The following is an 18,429-nucleotide window of genomic DNA, read 5'->3' on the forward strand; positions in this document are numbered from 1 at the left end:
GTGACTTACTTTTTGTATAGATTCAGAATACACGCAATAAACTAGGAAACCCTGAATTTAAGAATTGCAACATTAATGTACAAGTCTCTAGATAAGTGGTCCTGGAGTCCGTAACTGGTCCACAGACTTAAAGATCAAAAATGTCCTTGGTGTGAGATTATGGGCCATGCTAACAATCTAGAAGATACCAGAATCTTTCTGGGTAGTTAACAATAGACTTGCATATGATGACTGCTAACTACTGTGTAATTCTAGGTTGCTTTTCAAGTGTATTGTGCCACACTTAACTTGATAAATATAAAGAGGGAACTGGACATCAACTTGAAGTTTCCTTTAAAATCATAGATGAAAGGGGAAGAAACAGCATTAACAAAGTCAACTGACAAACTAGGAGGAAAAAATTACAACTTATATCATAGACAAGGTTAACTGGCATATTTAGAGAGTAAAAAAGTCAAAGACCAAACCTCCTCACCTCTCCTCCCAGTAAATGGGCAAAGGATATCCAGCTGTGCCTCCAATAAAAGAAAGGCAAGTAACCAATGAATATATTTAAAGATCCTCAATGGTTTTGCTTAGTTGAAATGGGGAAACTTTGGGAAATATATTAGGTCTTGAGTTTCTGAAGAAGTACATTTTAAACAAGGGCTAGAAATTAACTAATGGGATTTGGCCCTTTCTTAGAATTAAAATTCCCTATCACAAGAAAAAAAACATAAATTCCTTTATCCCCCCAGAATGCAGGAGGTCAGTGAGTATTGTGATTAACCAGCATCTGATGCCTGGGCCATTGAATTTCAAGGATTTCATGAGATTTTTTTGCCTGTGGCATCAGTGATACATAGGAAATACTACTTATACTAACTCTGGGTTAAATACTGACCTGTCTAGCTTCATTTGCATTGTTGAGTAATTCTGTTAACCTCTGGCCTTACATTTTTCATCCGAGAAGCAGGCTGGACCAGCTGGTCTCCAAAGTTATTCTTAGTGCTAACAATCTAATTTTGTTTCTCATTTCCTTTTTGTGTACACATAATTGTGAGGTGTAAGTTAAAGTCTATGACATTTAAATGGTATGTTCTATTTTCATCACTATAATGGGAAAGGAATAAGAGATTTTTTTCTTCTTTCTAAACCTATGTCTGGAATATGGCTTGTAATATATTTACTTTTTAAAACCTCAAAAGCCAAGAGGAAACAAAATGAACATGCTTTCCTTCTGAGAAGTGCCTTCTTTTCTGTACCTAATGGTTTCAGAATCCCTCCCTGTGTGGGGTGTGGCTTATCACTGGAACGTTCTTGCCAGTAACAGCTAAATATGAAGGTCAACTGTCTGGCAGGTGCTCACCAGGTACAAACAGAGATGGCACACCTCCCAGGGCCAGCATCAAAAAGATGGCTTATCTTTGCTCTGTTTAGCCAGTCTCCTTCAGCTTTTCACGGCTAACCTAGTGTGTAATTCACTGTGACAGGGGAACGCCTTTTCTGAGAGTCCTCACAGGCCATTTCTCTGAGAAGCATGATGGAAATACACTAATTTAGGAGGCCAAGAAGCATCTGGCATTCAGATTCATTTTACAGAAGTTGGCCTCTGTTTAATGACATCCCCACACCCCTCCCTCCACCCTAGTGCCATCCATAAGGCCTTAAAGGGAATCTAGCACACAGCTCCAAACCTGGTCGACACACAGGCACACTCTCCATGCTCTCCTCTTTGTCACTTGGGCAGGGTGACAAAAATCTTCAGGGGAGTTGCAGGCACCAGGACCTTGACTGCCCAACCTCACTCAAAGCCTTGGCTCTTGAGTTCTATTCCTGTCCAGGCTACAGGATGTTCAATGTCAACACTCTCCCTTTGAACTAAGTCACTGAAATGATCTCGAGGCCAAGGGACAGCCAGTAGCTCCACTTCCTATCACAGCTTGCACTGCCTGAGACAGGACGTTTTCTGGGCAGACAGTGGTAGCTCCCTCCTTTAGAGGCAAATCCCACGGCATTCCTAGTGTCTAAGATTATTAAAACAAAATCTCTCAGAACCTTCCCAGCCCTTATTTGGTAAATCCGTGCTGGGGGAGAACCGGCAGAGACATGTTGGGCATTTGACAGCCATTTGTTTCATGCAGTATTCATAGGCGTTTATTACGCACCTACGACAGACCTAGAACTGTCTTAGCACTGGACCTACAGCAGGAAAACTCTATCTCTGTGTCAAGGAGCTTGTTCAGAAAAAAAGGGAACAGGGCTCAGAATCTTTCCACTGGGGCCTTAATCTGGTCAAATTAAAATAAATCAATGTGAAAATTTTCAATTAAGAATGGCTTGATAAGCATCCAGCATAGAGTTTACCGGTGGAAGTTAGTTCCCGTAAAACCCTAATTCTTGAATGTAATCTACCACTGGCAACTGGGAAACCAAACACCAGCCATACTTTGCCACCTTTTAATTTACTCATGAGAAAAAAACTTCTAGGGGTAGAAATAGATGGGAAAATGTTTTCATCTTATTGAGATGTAACAGACGTATATCATTGTACAAGAGGGTTGCAGAGAACAATAGATTCTATTTTTACAAATAAGTTTCAACACTGACCCACAGAATATTTCTATTTTCTCACTCTTATAATTCTAAGAACCAACAGAAATGGTAATTCCCCATCTTTGAGTTTCCAGTGTCTCCTTTTTATACCTCCTTCAATTAAGTGTCATCACAGTGCATGGTTTTTGATGTGAAACATTGGGGTTTGGGAGTGAAAGGTCGCAAAAGAATTCCTTAGATGTCTTTGGAGCCAAAAATGTCCTTTTATGGGGGAGGGGACAGGGTGCCTGGGTGATGGACACTGGGGAGGGCATGTGCTATGGTGAGAATTGTGTAAGACTGATGATTCACAGACCTGTACCCCTGAAACAAATAATATGTTATATACGTTAATTTAAAAAAAGGGGGGGGCGCCTGAGTGGCTCAGTTGGTTAAGCGACTGCCTTCAGCTCAGGTCGTGGTCCCGGCGTCCTGGGATTGAGTCCCACATCGGGCTCCTTGCCTAGCGGGAAGCCTGCTTCTCCCTCTGCCTCTGCCTGCCACTTTGTCTGCCTGTGCTCTCTCTCTCTGACAAATAAATAAATAAAATCTTTATTAAAAAAAAAAAGGTCCGTTTATGGTAACACACGGACAGGACCCCTGGGTAGAAAGCACTGCGCTGGAATTGTGAAGAGTGGTTTATTATATACTTTCAAGGTGGGGGGTTGGTTAGGGATAGCATCAGTCTCTAAGGAATTTGGAAGAAAGGTTTCTAGGACCTTGAGGGCTAGCTGTTGTTAGGATAAGGTTATTTATACTGCCTAGTAAAACCTTAGTCATGAGACCCTTCAGATGTGTATCAGCCAACCATATACTTGGAAGATGATTGCTAACTTGGCGGGGGAGAGATAAAGGAATTTTCTGAAGGAATTTTCATATTCGAAAGAAGACTTACAGGATCCTGGACTTCTGGCTACCTAAGGCTGCCTTTTGCCTCTAGCAAGGTATTACACTGAGGAGCTGAGATCTTGGCGAACAGTCATCCTGCCTGTCCCAAGCACTTGTCGATGGCTGTAAGTTATAAGAAAGTTTAATTAGTTTTTTTCTTTTACCTTTGTTCTCCACATAAGTTGTTTTTTTTTAAGATTTTATCAATTTATTTGACAGAGATCACAAGTAGGCAGAGAGGCAGGCAGAGAGAGAGGAGGGAAGCAAGCTCCCTGCTGAGCAGAGAGCCCGATGTGGGGCTCGATCCCAGGACCCTGGGATCATGACCTGAGCCGAAGGCAGAGGCTTTAACCCAATGAGCCACCCAGGCACCCCAAGTTTTTATAATCCAAGACTAAGGTGTTTATTTTATATATCAATCCACAACTTTGCATCATATATGCTATACCCAGAATCAAAAATAATGTCTTGATCTGGACAGAAGAGTCAATTCCAGAATGTCTTCAGTACATTTCACATACAAAATATTAACCATATATAAGAGAGTTTTGTTAATTCCAGAATACGAATCTGAAGTTTATACAGAGAGTTTACATTTCCTTCCCATTCTGTCATACCTTATCTAGGTGTGATGCAGGTTTCATGGGGACCACTCTTTGAAAAGAGTAGCCGTTGAAATATAGGCTGTATTTAATATTTTTTCCTTACCTGATTGCAAATGTAACATAAGGTCACTATAGAAAACAGGAGAACACAAAGAAAATGAAATACCCATAATCCTACGAAGTATTAGTCAATTTTGGTATACTCCAACTCCCTTTTTATGCGTATCAGTATACTACTTTTACTTTAATAAAGTAATGCTAGAAGGCACATACTGATTTGGAATCTGCTCTTTCCACGTACATATATATCGCAGTTTCTCATACTGTTTTTACACTGTTTGCTGCATAGACATTCATACCATAAAGTCACCTATCAAAAATTCCTTATACTTTGCCTAGACACTGAGGATTTATTTATTTTTTCCAAAATTACATATCTTTGGTCACAGCTCTGATGATTTCTTTGAGATAAAGTCCAAATACAACTGGTGGTTTAAAAGTCATGGCCATTTAAAAACTTTACAGAAAAGTTAAATTTTAGCCAAAGTTTGAGAGTGTTGCCCACCCAATACGCTTACTCACATTGCTTGACATTTGTCATTCTTTGCCAGCTAATGGGAAGAAAACGTCAATTCCTTTTGTGTACTCTTTTAATACAGATCATGTGACTTTTTCCCCCCTCTTCCTAGTCAAACAGGTTTAGTCAGAACGCTACAAACAGATCTGGCTCATTTCCACTTGATTTTCCACTTAGAGGCCGGGTCATCAGGAAAGTTCCCCTCTTATGGATTCCTCTCCATCCCAACAATAATGGCTTTAATTAAAGCAGTCCCAGGAGATGGGCAATTAATACACCCTTGTCCTTACCTTCCTCCGGCATCTTTTTTCCCTCTTCACTAAAGCATTTAGTTGCTCAAGGACAGGGACCCCAGAGAGGTGAGGCCCCAAATGCTAATGGCCCGGTGTTGTTTAAGAATTCATCTACCTTGCTTTACTTGAGGAGTTGGGAGTGCAGTGGCCAAACCTCTGAGATTCTAAAATCTATCAGGCCTGCAGAGGATCCCAGAGCAGATGCTGAGAGCCCCGCAAATCACAAGCACTGTCCCTCCACATGCCCGATTCATGACAACTCCTGAAACTAGGGCCAGGGAGTCCGGGCAGTTCCAATGCCCCAAAACACACAGCAGCCTGGAGGGATGTGGCCCCACAACGACCCGCTGCCTGGCCTTGGGTTTCTAGTTTTAGGTCGCTGTGCTTTTCGCTCAGTGAGGCGTTCGGTTCCGGAGAAGGAACAAAGAAGATCCCGCCAGCTCTGCTTCCCTTCACACCCTCCTGAGTCCGGGCGGTGAGCCCGCCGAGCCCCGCAAGCCGCCGGGGCCATCGGGTCAGTGCGCAAGGGATTGTCGCAGGACCGCCTGGCGCCCGCGGAGGGGACCGAACCGCTCTGTGACCCCGCGGCCCGACCCTCTCCTGCCCACGCCAGGTCCCAGAGGTCAGCGTGGCCCCCACCCCCCGCCCCCAAGCCGCGCCCCCGAGCGCTGGCCGGCTCCGCCCACTTCGGGAAGGGGAGTCACTTCCGCCCAAACTGCGCTGAGACCACGCCCCCGCGGCGGGCTCCCTACACTCCGTGCTCGGGATTGTTGCGTCGGCTCCCCGGACCTGGGAGGGTGTCGCTTGGCGGACTCTCAGGTTCCCGCGGGTCTCCGGGAAGATGACGGTGTCCTGCGCGCCGTACGTCGCTCGTTGCTTTCACCCCGAAAAGCGCTTTTCTTGCCGCCTGGTCGGGGTCCTTCTGGTGGCCCCAGTGCTCCTGCTCTCTCTAAACTCCGGTAAGAGCCTGGAGAGGCTGTGCCCTCTGGCGGTGAGCAGACACGTTTGCTCGCTGTGAGAACCCAGTGCCAGGCACACAGTGGCGGTGGAGAAATAGTTGCTAAAATTTATCAGGAGTGGCAGACCAAACATACTGCTTGTGAGTACGTTATAACCCAAAAGAAGTGCTCTGGGGGAAAGGAGCTTGACCCTCTGATAGCATTTAACAATCCCTAGGGGCCCTTGGTGGGCCAGACTCCACCTCTGTGGGGCTTCAGTACTTACTATTCCTTCAGACTTGGAACATTCTCCTCTGCCTCCTTCTTATCTCTCAAGCTCAGTCGAGGTGTCAGCCCCTCAGGAGGCCCCTCTCTGACCACCCTATCTCAAACAGACACCCGCACACCAGATCAAATCCCCCCTGCCTGGGAGTCACCCTTGCAAACCTGTTTTCCGCTCTCCCCACGAGAATGCAGAGAGCTTCTCTGTCTTGTCACACAGATTTGCAATTTTGTGCCCAGTGTCAACACTCTTGTATAAGTATTGAGTACCAGAAAATGAATTATAATAATATAATATAATGAAGCTGGGGCTTAGAGTGCCGGCAACAGTTCCTCCCGCTTCCAGGAGGAAGGTTCTTTAAACACCTGTCCTTAGGATGGCCTTTCTGCGGTGCCTAAGCTAAGTCAGGGGAAGCTGACCGTCACAGAGGCTCTGTCTTCCCTGTTCTGTGGAGTCTGCAGAGCTCACCATACTCTAATCTTGCTTGTTCCTGATCATGAAAAAGTTCATTTCTGTGGGGGGAGTAGCGTAGGGAGGGACGAGGAGCAATAAAAAGAAAACAAAAAAATGTTTTTAAAAAGGATCAAGTTTAGATGAGCCTTGGAGCTCACAGTTGAATGTTGTTTGGAAGAGAGAAAATAAAATGACTGGGGTGCAACATGGAAGGTACCAAAACTTAGAAATGCAGAGAAGGAAACACAAGACCAAGGTGAAAGTTCAAAGGTAAAATCAGGATAGGTATGAAATTAGAGAAAGTACAAATGAGCCTCCTTATGTCAGGCAGGGAAAATACGGGACTAGAATACACATTCAGTTCTGAAGCAGCTCACAGGCCCAGAAGCATGTTTGTAAGCAGGCAGCTTGTGCCTGGAGGCTTCCCATCTCAGAGGTAGTTAGTTGCCGGCTGCATGAGATGGTAGAAGCCAACATTCGTCCAATTCAGAACCAGTCTCACTCTTCTAGAAGGGATCTGCATTTTGGACAAAACCTGCTGCCTCCTGCGGTGTCTCTTTTAGGTCTTTTCTTTCTCCCTGATGGATGAAGCCAGGATAGATCCAGTAAGTGTTTACAGGGTAGTTTCTTAATTCCTTACTCTAGAGGTTATAACGCAAGGAGAGCAGTCCTTATCTGGTCAGTTGCTAGGTCACCGGAATCCTGGGGGTTAGGCAACAGAAGAAATCCTGTGGCCAGGTCTTTCTGGCCAAAGCTTAAAGGTGATGCTTTTCAGTATTGATGCATCCCAGTATCTTCTTCAGCGAGGTGTTCTGTTGGACACCAGTGGTCCTTTGAGTGCCAGATGGTTTTGCCCAGCTCCTCTGAGGGACATGCTGTGCTTGGTGTTATGGCCACATGGGTGAATGGAATTGGCCAGGGGAACTATTGAACACAGAAACCCGTGATGGTGACTGAGCGATCCATGTGGAGGACAGTCCAAGAGGAGGCCACTGGGCACTGCCTCCCAGGGGGAGCAGATGGTGCTTGCCAGAGGAGTAGTTGAGTGGATTCAGTATAAGAAGACAGGAGTTGAGTGGGGGTTGCAGCTGAGCAAGAAGGAAGGATGTTCAGAGCAGAGGGGAGCAGTGTGATCAGAGGCTTAGAGCTATGACATGGCTGGGGGTTCCAAGGACCGTGGAGCTGCCCGGTGTGGCAGCTGGAGGACAAGGGAGGCAAGGAAAAGGCCAAGGATGAGAACACAGAGCCAATCACTGTGAAAAGCAACAGGATAGTGAGGAATGAACAGTCCCCATTGTTAAAATTCAGGCATGATATTGTTATCTGTCCCTTCAGGGCACTTGAGCCCTTTTGTTTGACTTAGCACACAGCAAATCTAAATCAGGGTTCCTTTAATTTCTCCAGACTCGGTAGAAGACCGTTTCTTGAGGACGGCATTGCAGGGTGTTGGGGTAAGCATGGGAGGGTTTCAGGTGAGTGTGGTGAGAAGCAATGTCGATAGTGGAAGCAGGCGGTCTGGCTGCTGGAGATGTTGGCCTGGGCAAGTGACTTAACCTACTGTGCCTTAGCTGGCCCATCTTAGAGAGGGGGCAATAGTGCCCAGCCCGTAGGATGAGTATGAAGACAAGTTAAATTGTACTTAATAGTATAGGTCATTTCCCTGAGCACCTCTCCTTCTGATTGTTTTTGATGGGCAAAGCAAATAAAGGACTGTATGTATTATCTGATTGAAATCCAGGTACAAATCTAGAGCTTTTGACTAAAGAATCCTAAGGGAAGAGGGGAATGATAATGAAGGCAATATAAAATTTCAACCAGGAGTAGGGCTTGCAACCTAATCTTGGCATTCTGAGGCAGGTTACTATGTGCATTTTGTGGGGAGAAATAAAAATAACTGAGGAACATCTGACATTGCCATCTCCCTCAAGTTCCTGTTACCATGATGATCATCACTGACTGTCCTTCTTGGAAAATTGTAGTCTAATGAATGTACAGAATGGAGGTAAGGAATTGATAAAGTTAAGCCATATATCAGGACCTACAAAATGGAGACCCAGTGACTTGGCCCACATCACAGATTTAACCCTAAGTCTGCCTGCACTTATGGGAAACAGCTGTCAGGGACACCCAGCATACCCCAATCACCATCCTCAAAGTTTAGGGGACTTTCCTGAGGAATTGGGCTGGCTAACCTTATAAGGAAATCTCCAATCTCCCAGCCAATCATGCCCTGTTTCTGAGTTTCCTCTTGGAAAGCTCTATAAATCTCCTTCTTGCTCCAAATCCCTCAGGAATAGTGCTCCAGAACATGAAAGTCACTGTATTCCCTCAATCTGTGGATTGTGTTCCCTTGAATAAAGGACAGCCAACTCAAAGAAAAAAAAAAGAGGTAGTGCTGGATGTTTGCTATTTCTAAAATTATTAATACTATCACCACTATTGTTTTAAGATAAAAGATGTAGAGTCTTCAGTTACTGTACTTGGGGAAAAATAAAATCCCCATTATTTGGAGTTTTCCTTTGATCATGTTAAAATGCTCTTTCTAAGAATAGCAATAATGGAGAATGAGGTCAGAATAAAACAAGAAAGCATAAATATTTTGACATGAAAGAAATCAAATACCCGATTAAGGGAAAGAGCTATCATTCAACCAATGAAAAAAAGTTGAAGACAGGCATAAAACAACAAAGAAAAAAATTATGATTTGCGGATATCTTTGGAAGAAGTTGGCTGAGCAGAAAAGGATGTGAGCTTTGGTCTAAGAGTGTCTGGAATTGACAGCGGCGCTCATTCAGCTCTGGTGGTCGGTGTTACAGGTACAGTGAGGTGTTCCCCAGGGTCCTCAGAAGGTAACAGTCTGGTAGGGAGCACAGACAAGAACGAGTCCCACTGTGGGGTAGTCTGTGGACCAAGTAAATGTGGATTGTGAGGGAACTCACCCCTGTTGTTTTTTAAAGATTTTATTTATTTGTCAGAGAGGGAGCACAAGCAGGGGGAGTGGCAGGCAGAGGGAGAAGCAGGCTTCCCGCAGAGGAGGGAGCCCGATGCGGAACTCCATCTGAGGACCTTGGGATTATGACCTGAGCTGAAGGCAGAAGCTTAACTGGCTGAGCCACCTGGGTGTCCCTTAACCCAGTTTTTTGCTGACACATGTCAAGAGCCACAAGGAGTGGCCTGTCCGCTGAAACTGAAGGATGAGTGGGTGAGAGGGTGGGAGGAGTGCAGGGGTGTCTGGTCAAAGCTGAAGTTAACTGAGGCAGGGAGGTCTGGAGTGCTGACATAATTGAGGTCATTTAATGGACACTGCCAGGAATTGAATAGGGCTGGAGAATAGGGTGCAAGAGTGAGCAGAGTCCCGGTAATGACGGGCTTTACAAGACTGCTGGCCATGATAGGGAGCCCTAGACATTGTCATGAGGGCATTGGGAAGTCATTGAAAGATAGCAGACTTGGAAGAGCTTTGGTCACTGTGTCCTATCAGCATGACTCTGGCAGCAGTGTGAAACATGAAATGAATGAAAGGTGGCGAGGTGGCTAAGGGGGCCTGTTCAGAATCACTGGTAGCACTCTAGAGAAGAAATGGCAGTGGTTTGAACTGGAGGGAAAGGTGGAATTAGAGAGACAGAACAGGCATTTGAGTTGTGAAAACTCTCTTGTTTGCTGGGCATGTGTGAAAACTATCTTATTTGTTGGGCAAGAAGTCACACTCTGGCTTCCTAATGTTATCTGAGAGAGTATGACACTTTCCAGGTGGAACCAAACTCAAGTCCTGCCTGATGCACAGCAAAACCAATCACAGAGACATTAGATATGCAGCAAGGAAAGTTTATTTGAGAAGCAACCAAAGGAGGCAGGAGAGCAGGCCTGAAACCCCCCCTCTCTAAAGGAAGAGAGGACAGTGTTTTTGTAATCATAAGGGTTGAGATTATATACATATTTATGAAAAGAGCAGGGAAATTTAACAACTTATTCAAGAGGAAAGATGGAACTTGTACATTGAGTGTCCTGCATGCATACATCCCGTGTTCCCTTTGGGGTCGATACTCAGCATCAGAAGGGGGCAGAATTTAGTCTCTGACCTCACGAAGTTATCTCAGGGCAAGGAGAAGGGGCTCCAGGCCTGTGCTGAGAGCCAGTATAACCTGGATTGGATCTTAGACTCCTTATCTAGGGTAAAGAATGCACAGCCTTGCTTGCTCATAGACTGGGGCCATATCTGTTTGTTCACCTTGATTCCCAGGCTTCTGCAGTAACAGCTCATGAGTTTGTTCATAGGGTCTGAGAAGACACAATAGCTGATTAGGGAGAAACAGTTCTCTGGGGGGAAAAAAAAAAGGTATAAATTTTCTTCTAGTTTCAACCTCATTAACCCTATGGGGTACATGTTCAGGGAGGCGATTGAATATAAACAGTCCAGCGCCTGGGAGAGATCGAGGGTGGAGACCAGGATTTGGGACAGCTCTTCTCTTTGGTAATGAGGTCACGGGAGTGTGCACATCCACAGGGATATGCGGAGTGGAGTAACCAGGATTCCCACAGCAACCCATTAGGAGCGTCACATTATCCAGTTGGGCAGAGAAAGAAGGGAGCCAGAGGACAAGCTACCAAACTGGGTGGTATGCTTTCCTGGAAATCAGGGAGAGAGATTTTCAGGCAGGAGAGAGCAAAGAGGGATCGATGACTGCAGAAGTTATAGACAGAGTAACTAATATTACTGGGGAAGAAACTGTTAAAGTAAATTTACCAAAAACGGAGTCAACTATTGACTTTTTTTTTGTAAGATTTTATTTATTTGACATTGAGAGACACAGTGAGAGAGAGAACACAAGCAGGGGGAGTGGGAGAGGGAGAAGCAGGCTTCCAGCCAAGCAGGGGACCCAACACAGAACTCGATCCCAGGACCCTGGGATCCTGATGTAAGCCAAAGACAGATGCTGAACGACCGAGCCCCCCAGGAGCCACAACTAGTGACTTTGAAAGTAATTTGACTAATTTTCATAGGCCCAGAAGTGAGTAGGAAATGAGAACTACAATTGACAGGTGTAAACGCAAGTCTCTCTCTCTTTGAGGTAGCAAAGAAAATTTAAAACTCAGTTGGGTGACCATAGGAAACATAGTGGGTAGGTCAGGTTTCATTGCAATTCCAGTTTAGGTTGGAGACCATGATTTTCTGAAGGTAGTGTTTTGAGCAGGGCTGTGGGTTTGTGCTGGGGTCAGAGAGTTATTTTAATTTTTGCAAGGCTAGGGAGCATTGTAGGATTTTTGCATGTGTAGAGGCAAACAGTTGGGTTGCTCTATAGTAGAGCAGTTTTAATTTCTTGAAATTCCTCTGGAACGTTAGGGAATTTTTTTGCGTGCACACTGTGGGATTATATAATGGCATCTATTGTTCAAGTATTGTAATGCCCAAAAAAGCAACATTATTTTCCCATAATGATATTGTCAATGATGTATTTCCATCAGTGATATTGACTGAAATCAATGCAATTAACCTGTCCAAGTCTTTCCTTGAAGTTGCAAGCCATCATCAGACTCCAGAGTTCCAAGATAGTTCTAGCATTTCTGAAGTACCCACAGGATACACAGTGCCACAGAAAAAAGACTTACAATCCCTGACCTCTGGGAAGTTGCTTTCTACGAGGAGACTGAGACTGAGGTGACGAGTTATCATTAGTTTGTTTCAGACTATGGGAGAGTCACTGGAACAGGGTGCTGTGTACTACAGAAGACTTCTTAGAGGAGAGGCAAGTTTTTAAATGAATTTAGAAAAAAGTGGGAAAGGTTGCATACCTATATATATTTTAAGATCATAAACATTGATTTTGTCTCTTCAACTTATTGTTCCTTGAAAATTCAGCTTATTCCCCATCAAATAAAATGCTGATAGCCTGTTACTTAAAGCAAGCAGGGCACATCCTCCACTCCTCCCACCACCTGGCTAAAAGCATGTAAGTATCATTAAAAGCCTGCCAAGGATCTTTCCATTTATTCGGTATTACCTACATCCTGTCAGACCACAGTCCTTGGCTAGTACATGAGATAAATACGTGTATTTTTTTAAATGCATAAAAAAAGCATACCAAAAAAAATTTCGTGTTCTTAATCTCTTATCCCTAGATGCCTGTGGTGAGCCACCAAAATATGAAACTATGTTCCTCAAGAGTCCCCTTAAAAAATATTATGAAGCTGGGGAGGATATATGGTATCAATGTCACCCAGGATACATAGCTATGAGCTCTGTCGTGACTTACTGTGAGCAAAATCACTCTTGGTATCCTATTAGAGAAGCTTGTTTCAGTAAGTAAACAACAACAACCAAAAAAAAACCCCAGAATTGTATTTTTCTTTCTCTAGAGAATTTTACAAATTTTAGGGTCCATTTTTCACTACTACTTTTTACATTTCTTTTTTTTTTTTTCTTTAAATTTTTTTCTTTAATTTTTTCCTACCACAGCAAGATTTTCTCATGTGAAAATTGGTTTCAGGGAGCAGTATTTTTTCCAGTATTTAAGAAATTCCCAGGGGATCTTTTTCTTGGCAATTGTTTACCAGGTTTAATGTGAATTTTAAGTTTGTATACCAGTTAGTTACAGAAAATGATATTGCGTTAATTGCAGAGAGTAGTACAGAATTTTGACTTTGATTTAAATCTGTTTAGAAATTGGTGTTAAAAAAACAAATTTTAAAATTTTATTTTAGAGAAAGAATGTAAAACTCCGGTACTCGAAAATGGTGACGTCTATGCCCCAAATAACTCCTTTGAATTTGAAAGTGCAGTTCACTTTTTTTGTAATGAGGGGTAAGTTGCTCCTTAGAGGAAATGAGGTAAATGTTACTAATTCCATTTTTGTTTTGCTCCTCAAGCATTTCCGTAAATGTTGCACTTTTAGCCAAACAACCCTTGGGTTTTTTAAAAAGACTGAAAAGATACATAATTAATTCAAAGAAATCTATTCTGAAGGAAAGCAAAATTGTCTCATATTTATATATCTATAATAAGTTTATTTTGAATATCAAAAATGTAGTAATCACAGTGACTTTATCCTTGGCAAAGTGCACCCCATTTAAAATGCCAACTCTCAGATTTGAAGGAGGACTTGCAGAAATGTTGTGTTCTTGAAGTCTTCTGTTTCCTCACTTAGATTGATGCTTCTCTCCATTACTGTGAACTGGGTACTGAAGTCGCCAACTAGTAGGAATGACTATTATGTAGAAATGCATATTTCTTTGTTCGATTCTGTCAGTTTTTCTTCCTATGTTTTGGTGGTATGTTATCAGGTGGCATAAATATTTACAACTGTTAAATCTTCTTACTGTATAAATCCTTTGTTGATGTATAATGTCCTTTGTCTCTTGTAACCTTTTTTGATTTACAGTCTGTTTGGTCTGATATTAGTATAACCAACCTTACTGTCTTTTGGTTACTGTTTGCTAAAATATCTTTATTCAGTCCATTTACTTTCAACCTGTTTTGTTCTTGGATCTAAAAGTGAGTCTCTTGTAGTAGCATATAGTTAGATCATGTATTTTCATCCATTCTACCAATCTCTGTCTCTCGATTAGAGGGTTTTAATCCATTTAAATTTGAAGTAATTACTGATAAGGAGTCAATTACTTCTGTCATTGTGCTATTTGTTTTCTGTATGCCTTATAGCTTTATTCTGGCCCTCATTTCCTGCATTAGTGTCTTTTTTTTGTTTATTTGACTTTTTGTATTGAAATGTTTAAGTTCCTTTCTCATTTCCTTTTATGTATATCTATGGCTATTTTCTATAAGGTTATCATGGGGATTATATTTAATATCCGAAAGTTATAACACTCTAATTTGAATTTGTACCAGTTTAATGTCATGACATACAAAAACTCTGATCCTTTAGAACTCCACTCCCACCCCCTTTGATTGTTTATTATACAAAATTACATCTTTCTACATCGTGTGCTCCAAAACATAAACTAATTGTACTTTTAAATTAGTCCTTTAAATTATGTAGAAAACAAGATTTGGGGTTAAAAGCCAAAGTTACAGTAACACTGTGTTTTACATTTCTGTTTTTTTTTTCCCTTTAACGTATTAGTCTCTTAGGTTATAAAGAAAACAAAAATTGCACTTATACAATAATATAAGCTGTTATAATTACCAATGTATTTACATTTAATGAGATATTTATTTCTCCATATGACTCAAAGATACTTTCAGTGTCCTTTCATTTCATCTTGCAGGACTCCCTTGAGCATTTCTTACTTCTTGCAGGGGACATCTAGTGGTCACTGAGTCCCTCAGCTTTTGTTTATAAAGTCTTAGTTTCCTCTTCACTTTTGAAAGATAGTTTTGCTGGATTGACGTTTATTGGTTGACAGTTTTTTCCTTCTAGCACTTTTTTGAGTATACTGTCCCACCATCTTCTGGCCTTCAAAGCTTCTGATTAGAAATCTGCTGATAATATTATTGAGGCTCCCTTGTATAATGACTCACTTCTCTCTTCCTGCCTTTGAGATTCTCTTTTTGTCTTTGTCTTTTGAAAGTTTGTTATCTGTCTTAGTTACTCTTTGAGTTCATTTTTCCGGGAGGTTGTTGAGCTGCTTGGATGTTTATATTCATGTCTTTCATCACATTTGGGATGTCAACCATGAGATATTCTCTCCGCCCCTTCCTGTCTTTCTTATCCTTCTGGGATTCCCACAATGTATATGTTGGTCTATTTAATGGTGTCCCACATGTCCCTTTGGTTCTGCTCACTTTTCTTCACTCTTTTTTCTTTCTTTTCCTCAGACTCAATAATTTCTGTTGTTCTAGCTTCATGTTCACTTATTTCTTCTGGTGCTCAAATCTGCTTACAGTGCCTCTAGTGAATTCTTTGTATCCCAGTTATTTTACTTTTATGCTCCAGAATTTCTTTTAAGGTTTTCTGTCACCTTATTGACATTCCCATTTCGTTCATATATCATTTTCTTGACTTTCTCCTGTTCTTCCTTTAGTTCTTTGAACATGTTTAAGACAGTTATTTTGAAGTCTCTGTCTAGTAGATCTGCCATCAGATCTTTTTCAGAAAGTTTCTGTTGTTTTTTTTTCTTCAGTGGGCCAAGCTTTCCTGTTTCTCTGTGTATCTTGTAATTTTGTGTGTGTGTGGAATACTGGACATTTGAATTCTTCCCTTTCCCTAGGGCTAATGTTACAGTAACATTACTGTTCATATTTTTGTGGTTATGGTAGGGTATCTCTGCTGAGAATCAGACTGACCTTTATTTACTGTCAATTTAAAATCAATTTAATTAATGTATAGTCTATTATTAGTTTTAGGGATAGAATTTAGTGATACATCGTTTGCATTTAACACCTAGTGCTAACTACACCAAGTGCCCTCCTTCATGCCCATCACCCAGTAACCCCATCCCCCCCACCACCTCCCCTCCAGCAACCCTCCATTTGTTTCCTATAGTTAAGAGCATCTTATGGTTTATCTCCCTCTCTGATTGCATCTTATTTTATTTTTCTTTCCCTTCTCCTATGTTCATCTGTTTTGTTTCTTAAATTCCACATAAGAATGAAATAATAAAATATTTATCTTTCTCTGACTGACTTATTGCACTTAGCATAATACCCTCTAGTTCCATCTATGTTGCTACAAATGGCAAGACTTCATTCTTTTTGATTCTGAGTAATATTCCATTATCTCTATCTCTGTCTATCTATCTATATCTGTTTCACATCTTCTTTATCCATTCATCTGTCAATGGACATCTGGGCTCGTCCTATATTTTATCAGCCTGACATTTAAACTTACAGTCTTTCCAGAGGCTTTCCTTGGGCATGCACACTCACTTCTTAACTTTCTTCACATATGCAGTTGGTTTTGAATATTCTAGTCTTTAATGTCTAGCTCTCTGGAGAGGGAAAAAAGTGAAAAATGAAGTGGGGAGCAAATGGTCCTGGATGTTTACATCCCCTGGAAGTCACTTCAGACAGTTAAAAAGGGGCTTACAAGAGTTAGGGGTAGGTATGGCGACAGTGGCTGCCCACCTCTTTGAATGCTTCACTGTGATTGGAAGCAGAATTCAGTGATAAGAGCACAGGTCCCCAGTATTTGGAGGACAGGGTCCTTTTTGCCCACCCTGGCTCCCCAGAACTGCTTCTAAGCTGCTCCAGGAACACATACAGAGCTGTCTGCTGTGGGCGGGAGACACTGTGCTAAGGTGATATTGACTGAAATCAATGCAATTTACCTGTCCAAGTCTTTCCTTGGAAGTTGCAAGCCATCATCAGACTCCAGAGCTCCAAAATAGTTCCATTAGGCAGATTCTGCCATTGCAGATGTTGTCTGGCTGGGGAGACAGACTGTTAGTGCTTCCTACTCTGTGTTTTCCCAGAATCCTTCCCTAAATACCATAATGTAGAAAAAAGGCAACTGGATCCTATATAAACTGTTTCACCAACTATTTGTTTTAATTTGATCTAGTAAAAATATTGGAACATCTAGTTAGTAGTTACATAGAGCAAGCCTTCTAGGCAGTTTGAGGGATACAAGTTTAAGGTATAGTCTCTTCTCAAAAAAGTTGTAGCCTTGTTGAGAAACACGATGTATAGAGACGTGTCAAAACAAAATAATAAATGAGAAGTAGCAAATAAATAGAATTATTCATGCTTATTACAGTAAGAGTCCAGCAGGAGAAGAGAATACCATGAATTTAAATCACAAGAGAATATTTCATTGAGTAATATTCTTGAGCTAGCCCCAGAAAAATATTCTTACCTAAAGAATATTAACAAGAGCTAAAAATTGCCCTAGCACTCAGGATGTACCAGATGCTTACTCATCTAATCCTGGAAACTATCCCATGAAGTATGCACTGTTCCCCTTTTCATAGATGAGGAAGCTGAGGAAGGGGACCATTAAGGGACTTGCGTGAGCTCAGACAGAAAGTGAGTCACAAAGCTGAGACTCAGATCCAGACAGGCAAGCTCTAGGGCCTAATCTCTCTACTCAGTTGTTGTTTTTACTGAGAAGAGTTGTGTGAACATAGATGTAGAAATGAATGTGTAATGGGATTGCTGGAGATAGCAAAGAGGCCAGACTGACAGGTACAGCAGATTTATTTAGACATCTTTGCTTTTGGTCAATGAGAGTTCAAATGTAGAAATTCTACTTATTTATTTATTTATTTATTTAGAATTTTTTATTTATTTGAGAGAGGGAGCACAAGCAGGGGGAGTGGCAAGCAGAGGGAGAGGGAGAAGCAGGTTCCTTGCTGAGCAGGGAGCCTGATGTGGGGCTCCATCCCAGGGGCCCTGGGATCATGACCCGAGTTGAAGGCAGACGCTTAACCATCTAAGCCACCCAGGTACCCCTAGAAACTCTATTCAATTAATAGCAGATATGGTTAGCACTTGCACTATATGTTATTTGAGAAACTTCCTTCTCAAACTACTGTTGTATAGAAAAGCAACAGTATTAAAATTTTCATTTTTATGTGCATCTTGTTAACTAATAGAGAAAACAGTAAGTTTTTCTTTTCTCAGTTATTACTTATCTGGAAAACAAGTTATAGTTTGTCACCTTCGTGGAGATGATGTGTTTTGGGGTGATGAATTACCAACATGTAATAGTAAGTAAATCTTCATTTTAGAATTTAGACAAGCAAGCCTCAATCTTTTGGGCCTCACATCCCCTTTATGCTTTTAAATTGACAAAGATCCCAAAGAACTTTTCTTTATGTGGGCTGTGCTCATTGATATTCATTATATTGGAATAAAAAATGAAAAGTTTTAAAAATAATTATTCATTCATGTTTAATAATAGTAAGCCCAATACATTAAGATACA

General features: G+C 41.8%; 1 protein-coding gene across 1 annotated transcript in view; it reads left to right on the top strand.

The window, feature by feature from the left end:
• The first annotated feature begins 5,700 nt into the window (after positions 1-5,700).
• LOC123927763 (membrane cofactor protein-like) overlaps positions 5,701-18,429 on the top strand; it is a 45,142-nt gene continuing 32,413 nt past the window's right edge. The window contains exons 1-4 of the mRNA XM_045982598.1: positions 5,701-5,896; positions 12,729-12,908; positions 13,311-13,410; positions 18,127-18,212. Coding sequence (XP_045838554.1) covers positions 5,779-5,896; positions 12,729-12,908; positions 13,311-13,410; positions 18,127-18,212 — 484 coding nt within the window. The 5' untranslated portion in view covers positions 5,701-5,778. The remainder of the gene's footprint in view (positions 5,897-12,728; positions 12,909-13,310; positions 13,411-18,126; positions 18,213-18,429) is intronic.

Source organism: Meles meles, chromosome 17 (assembly GCF_922984935.1).
Source record: "Meles meles chromosome 17, mMelMel3.1 paternal haplotype, whole genome shotgun sequence".
Classification (NCBI taxonomy): domain Eukaryota; kingdom Metazoa; phylum Chordata; class Mammalia; order Carnivora; family Mustelidae; genus Meles; species Meles meles.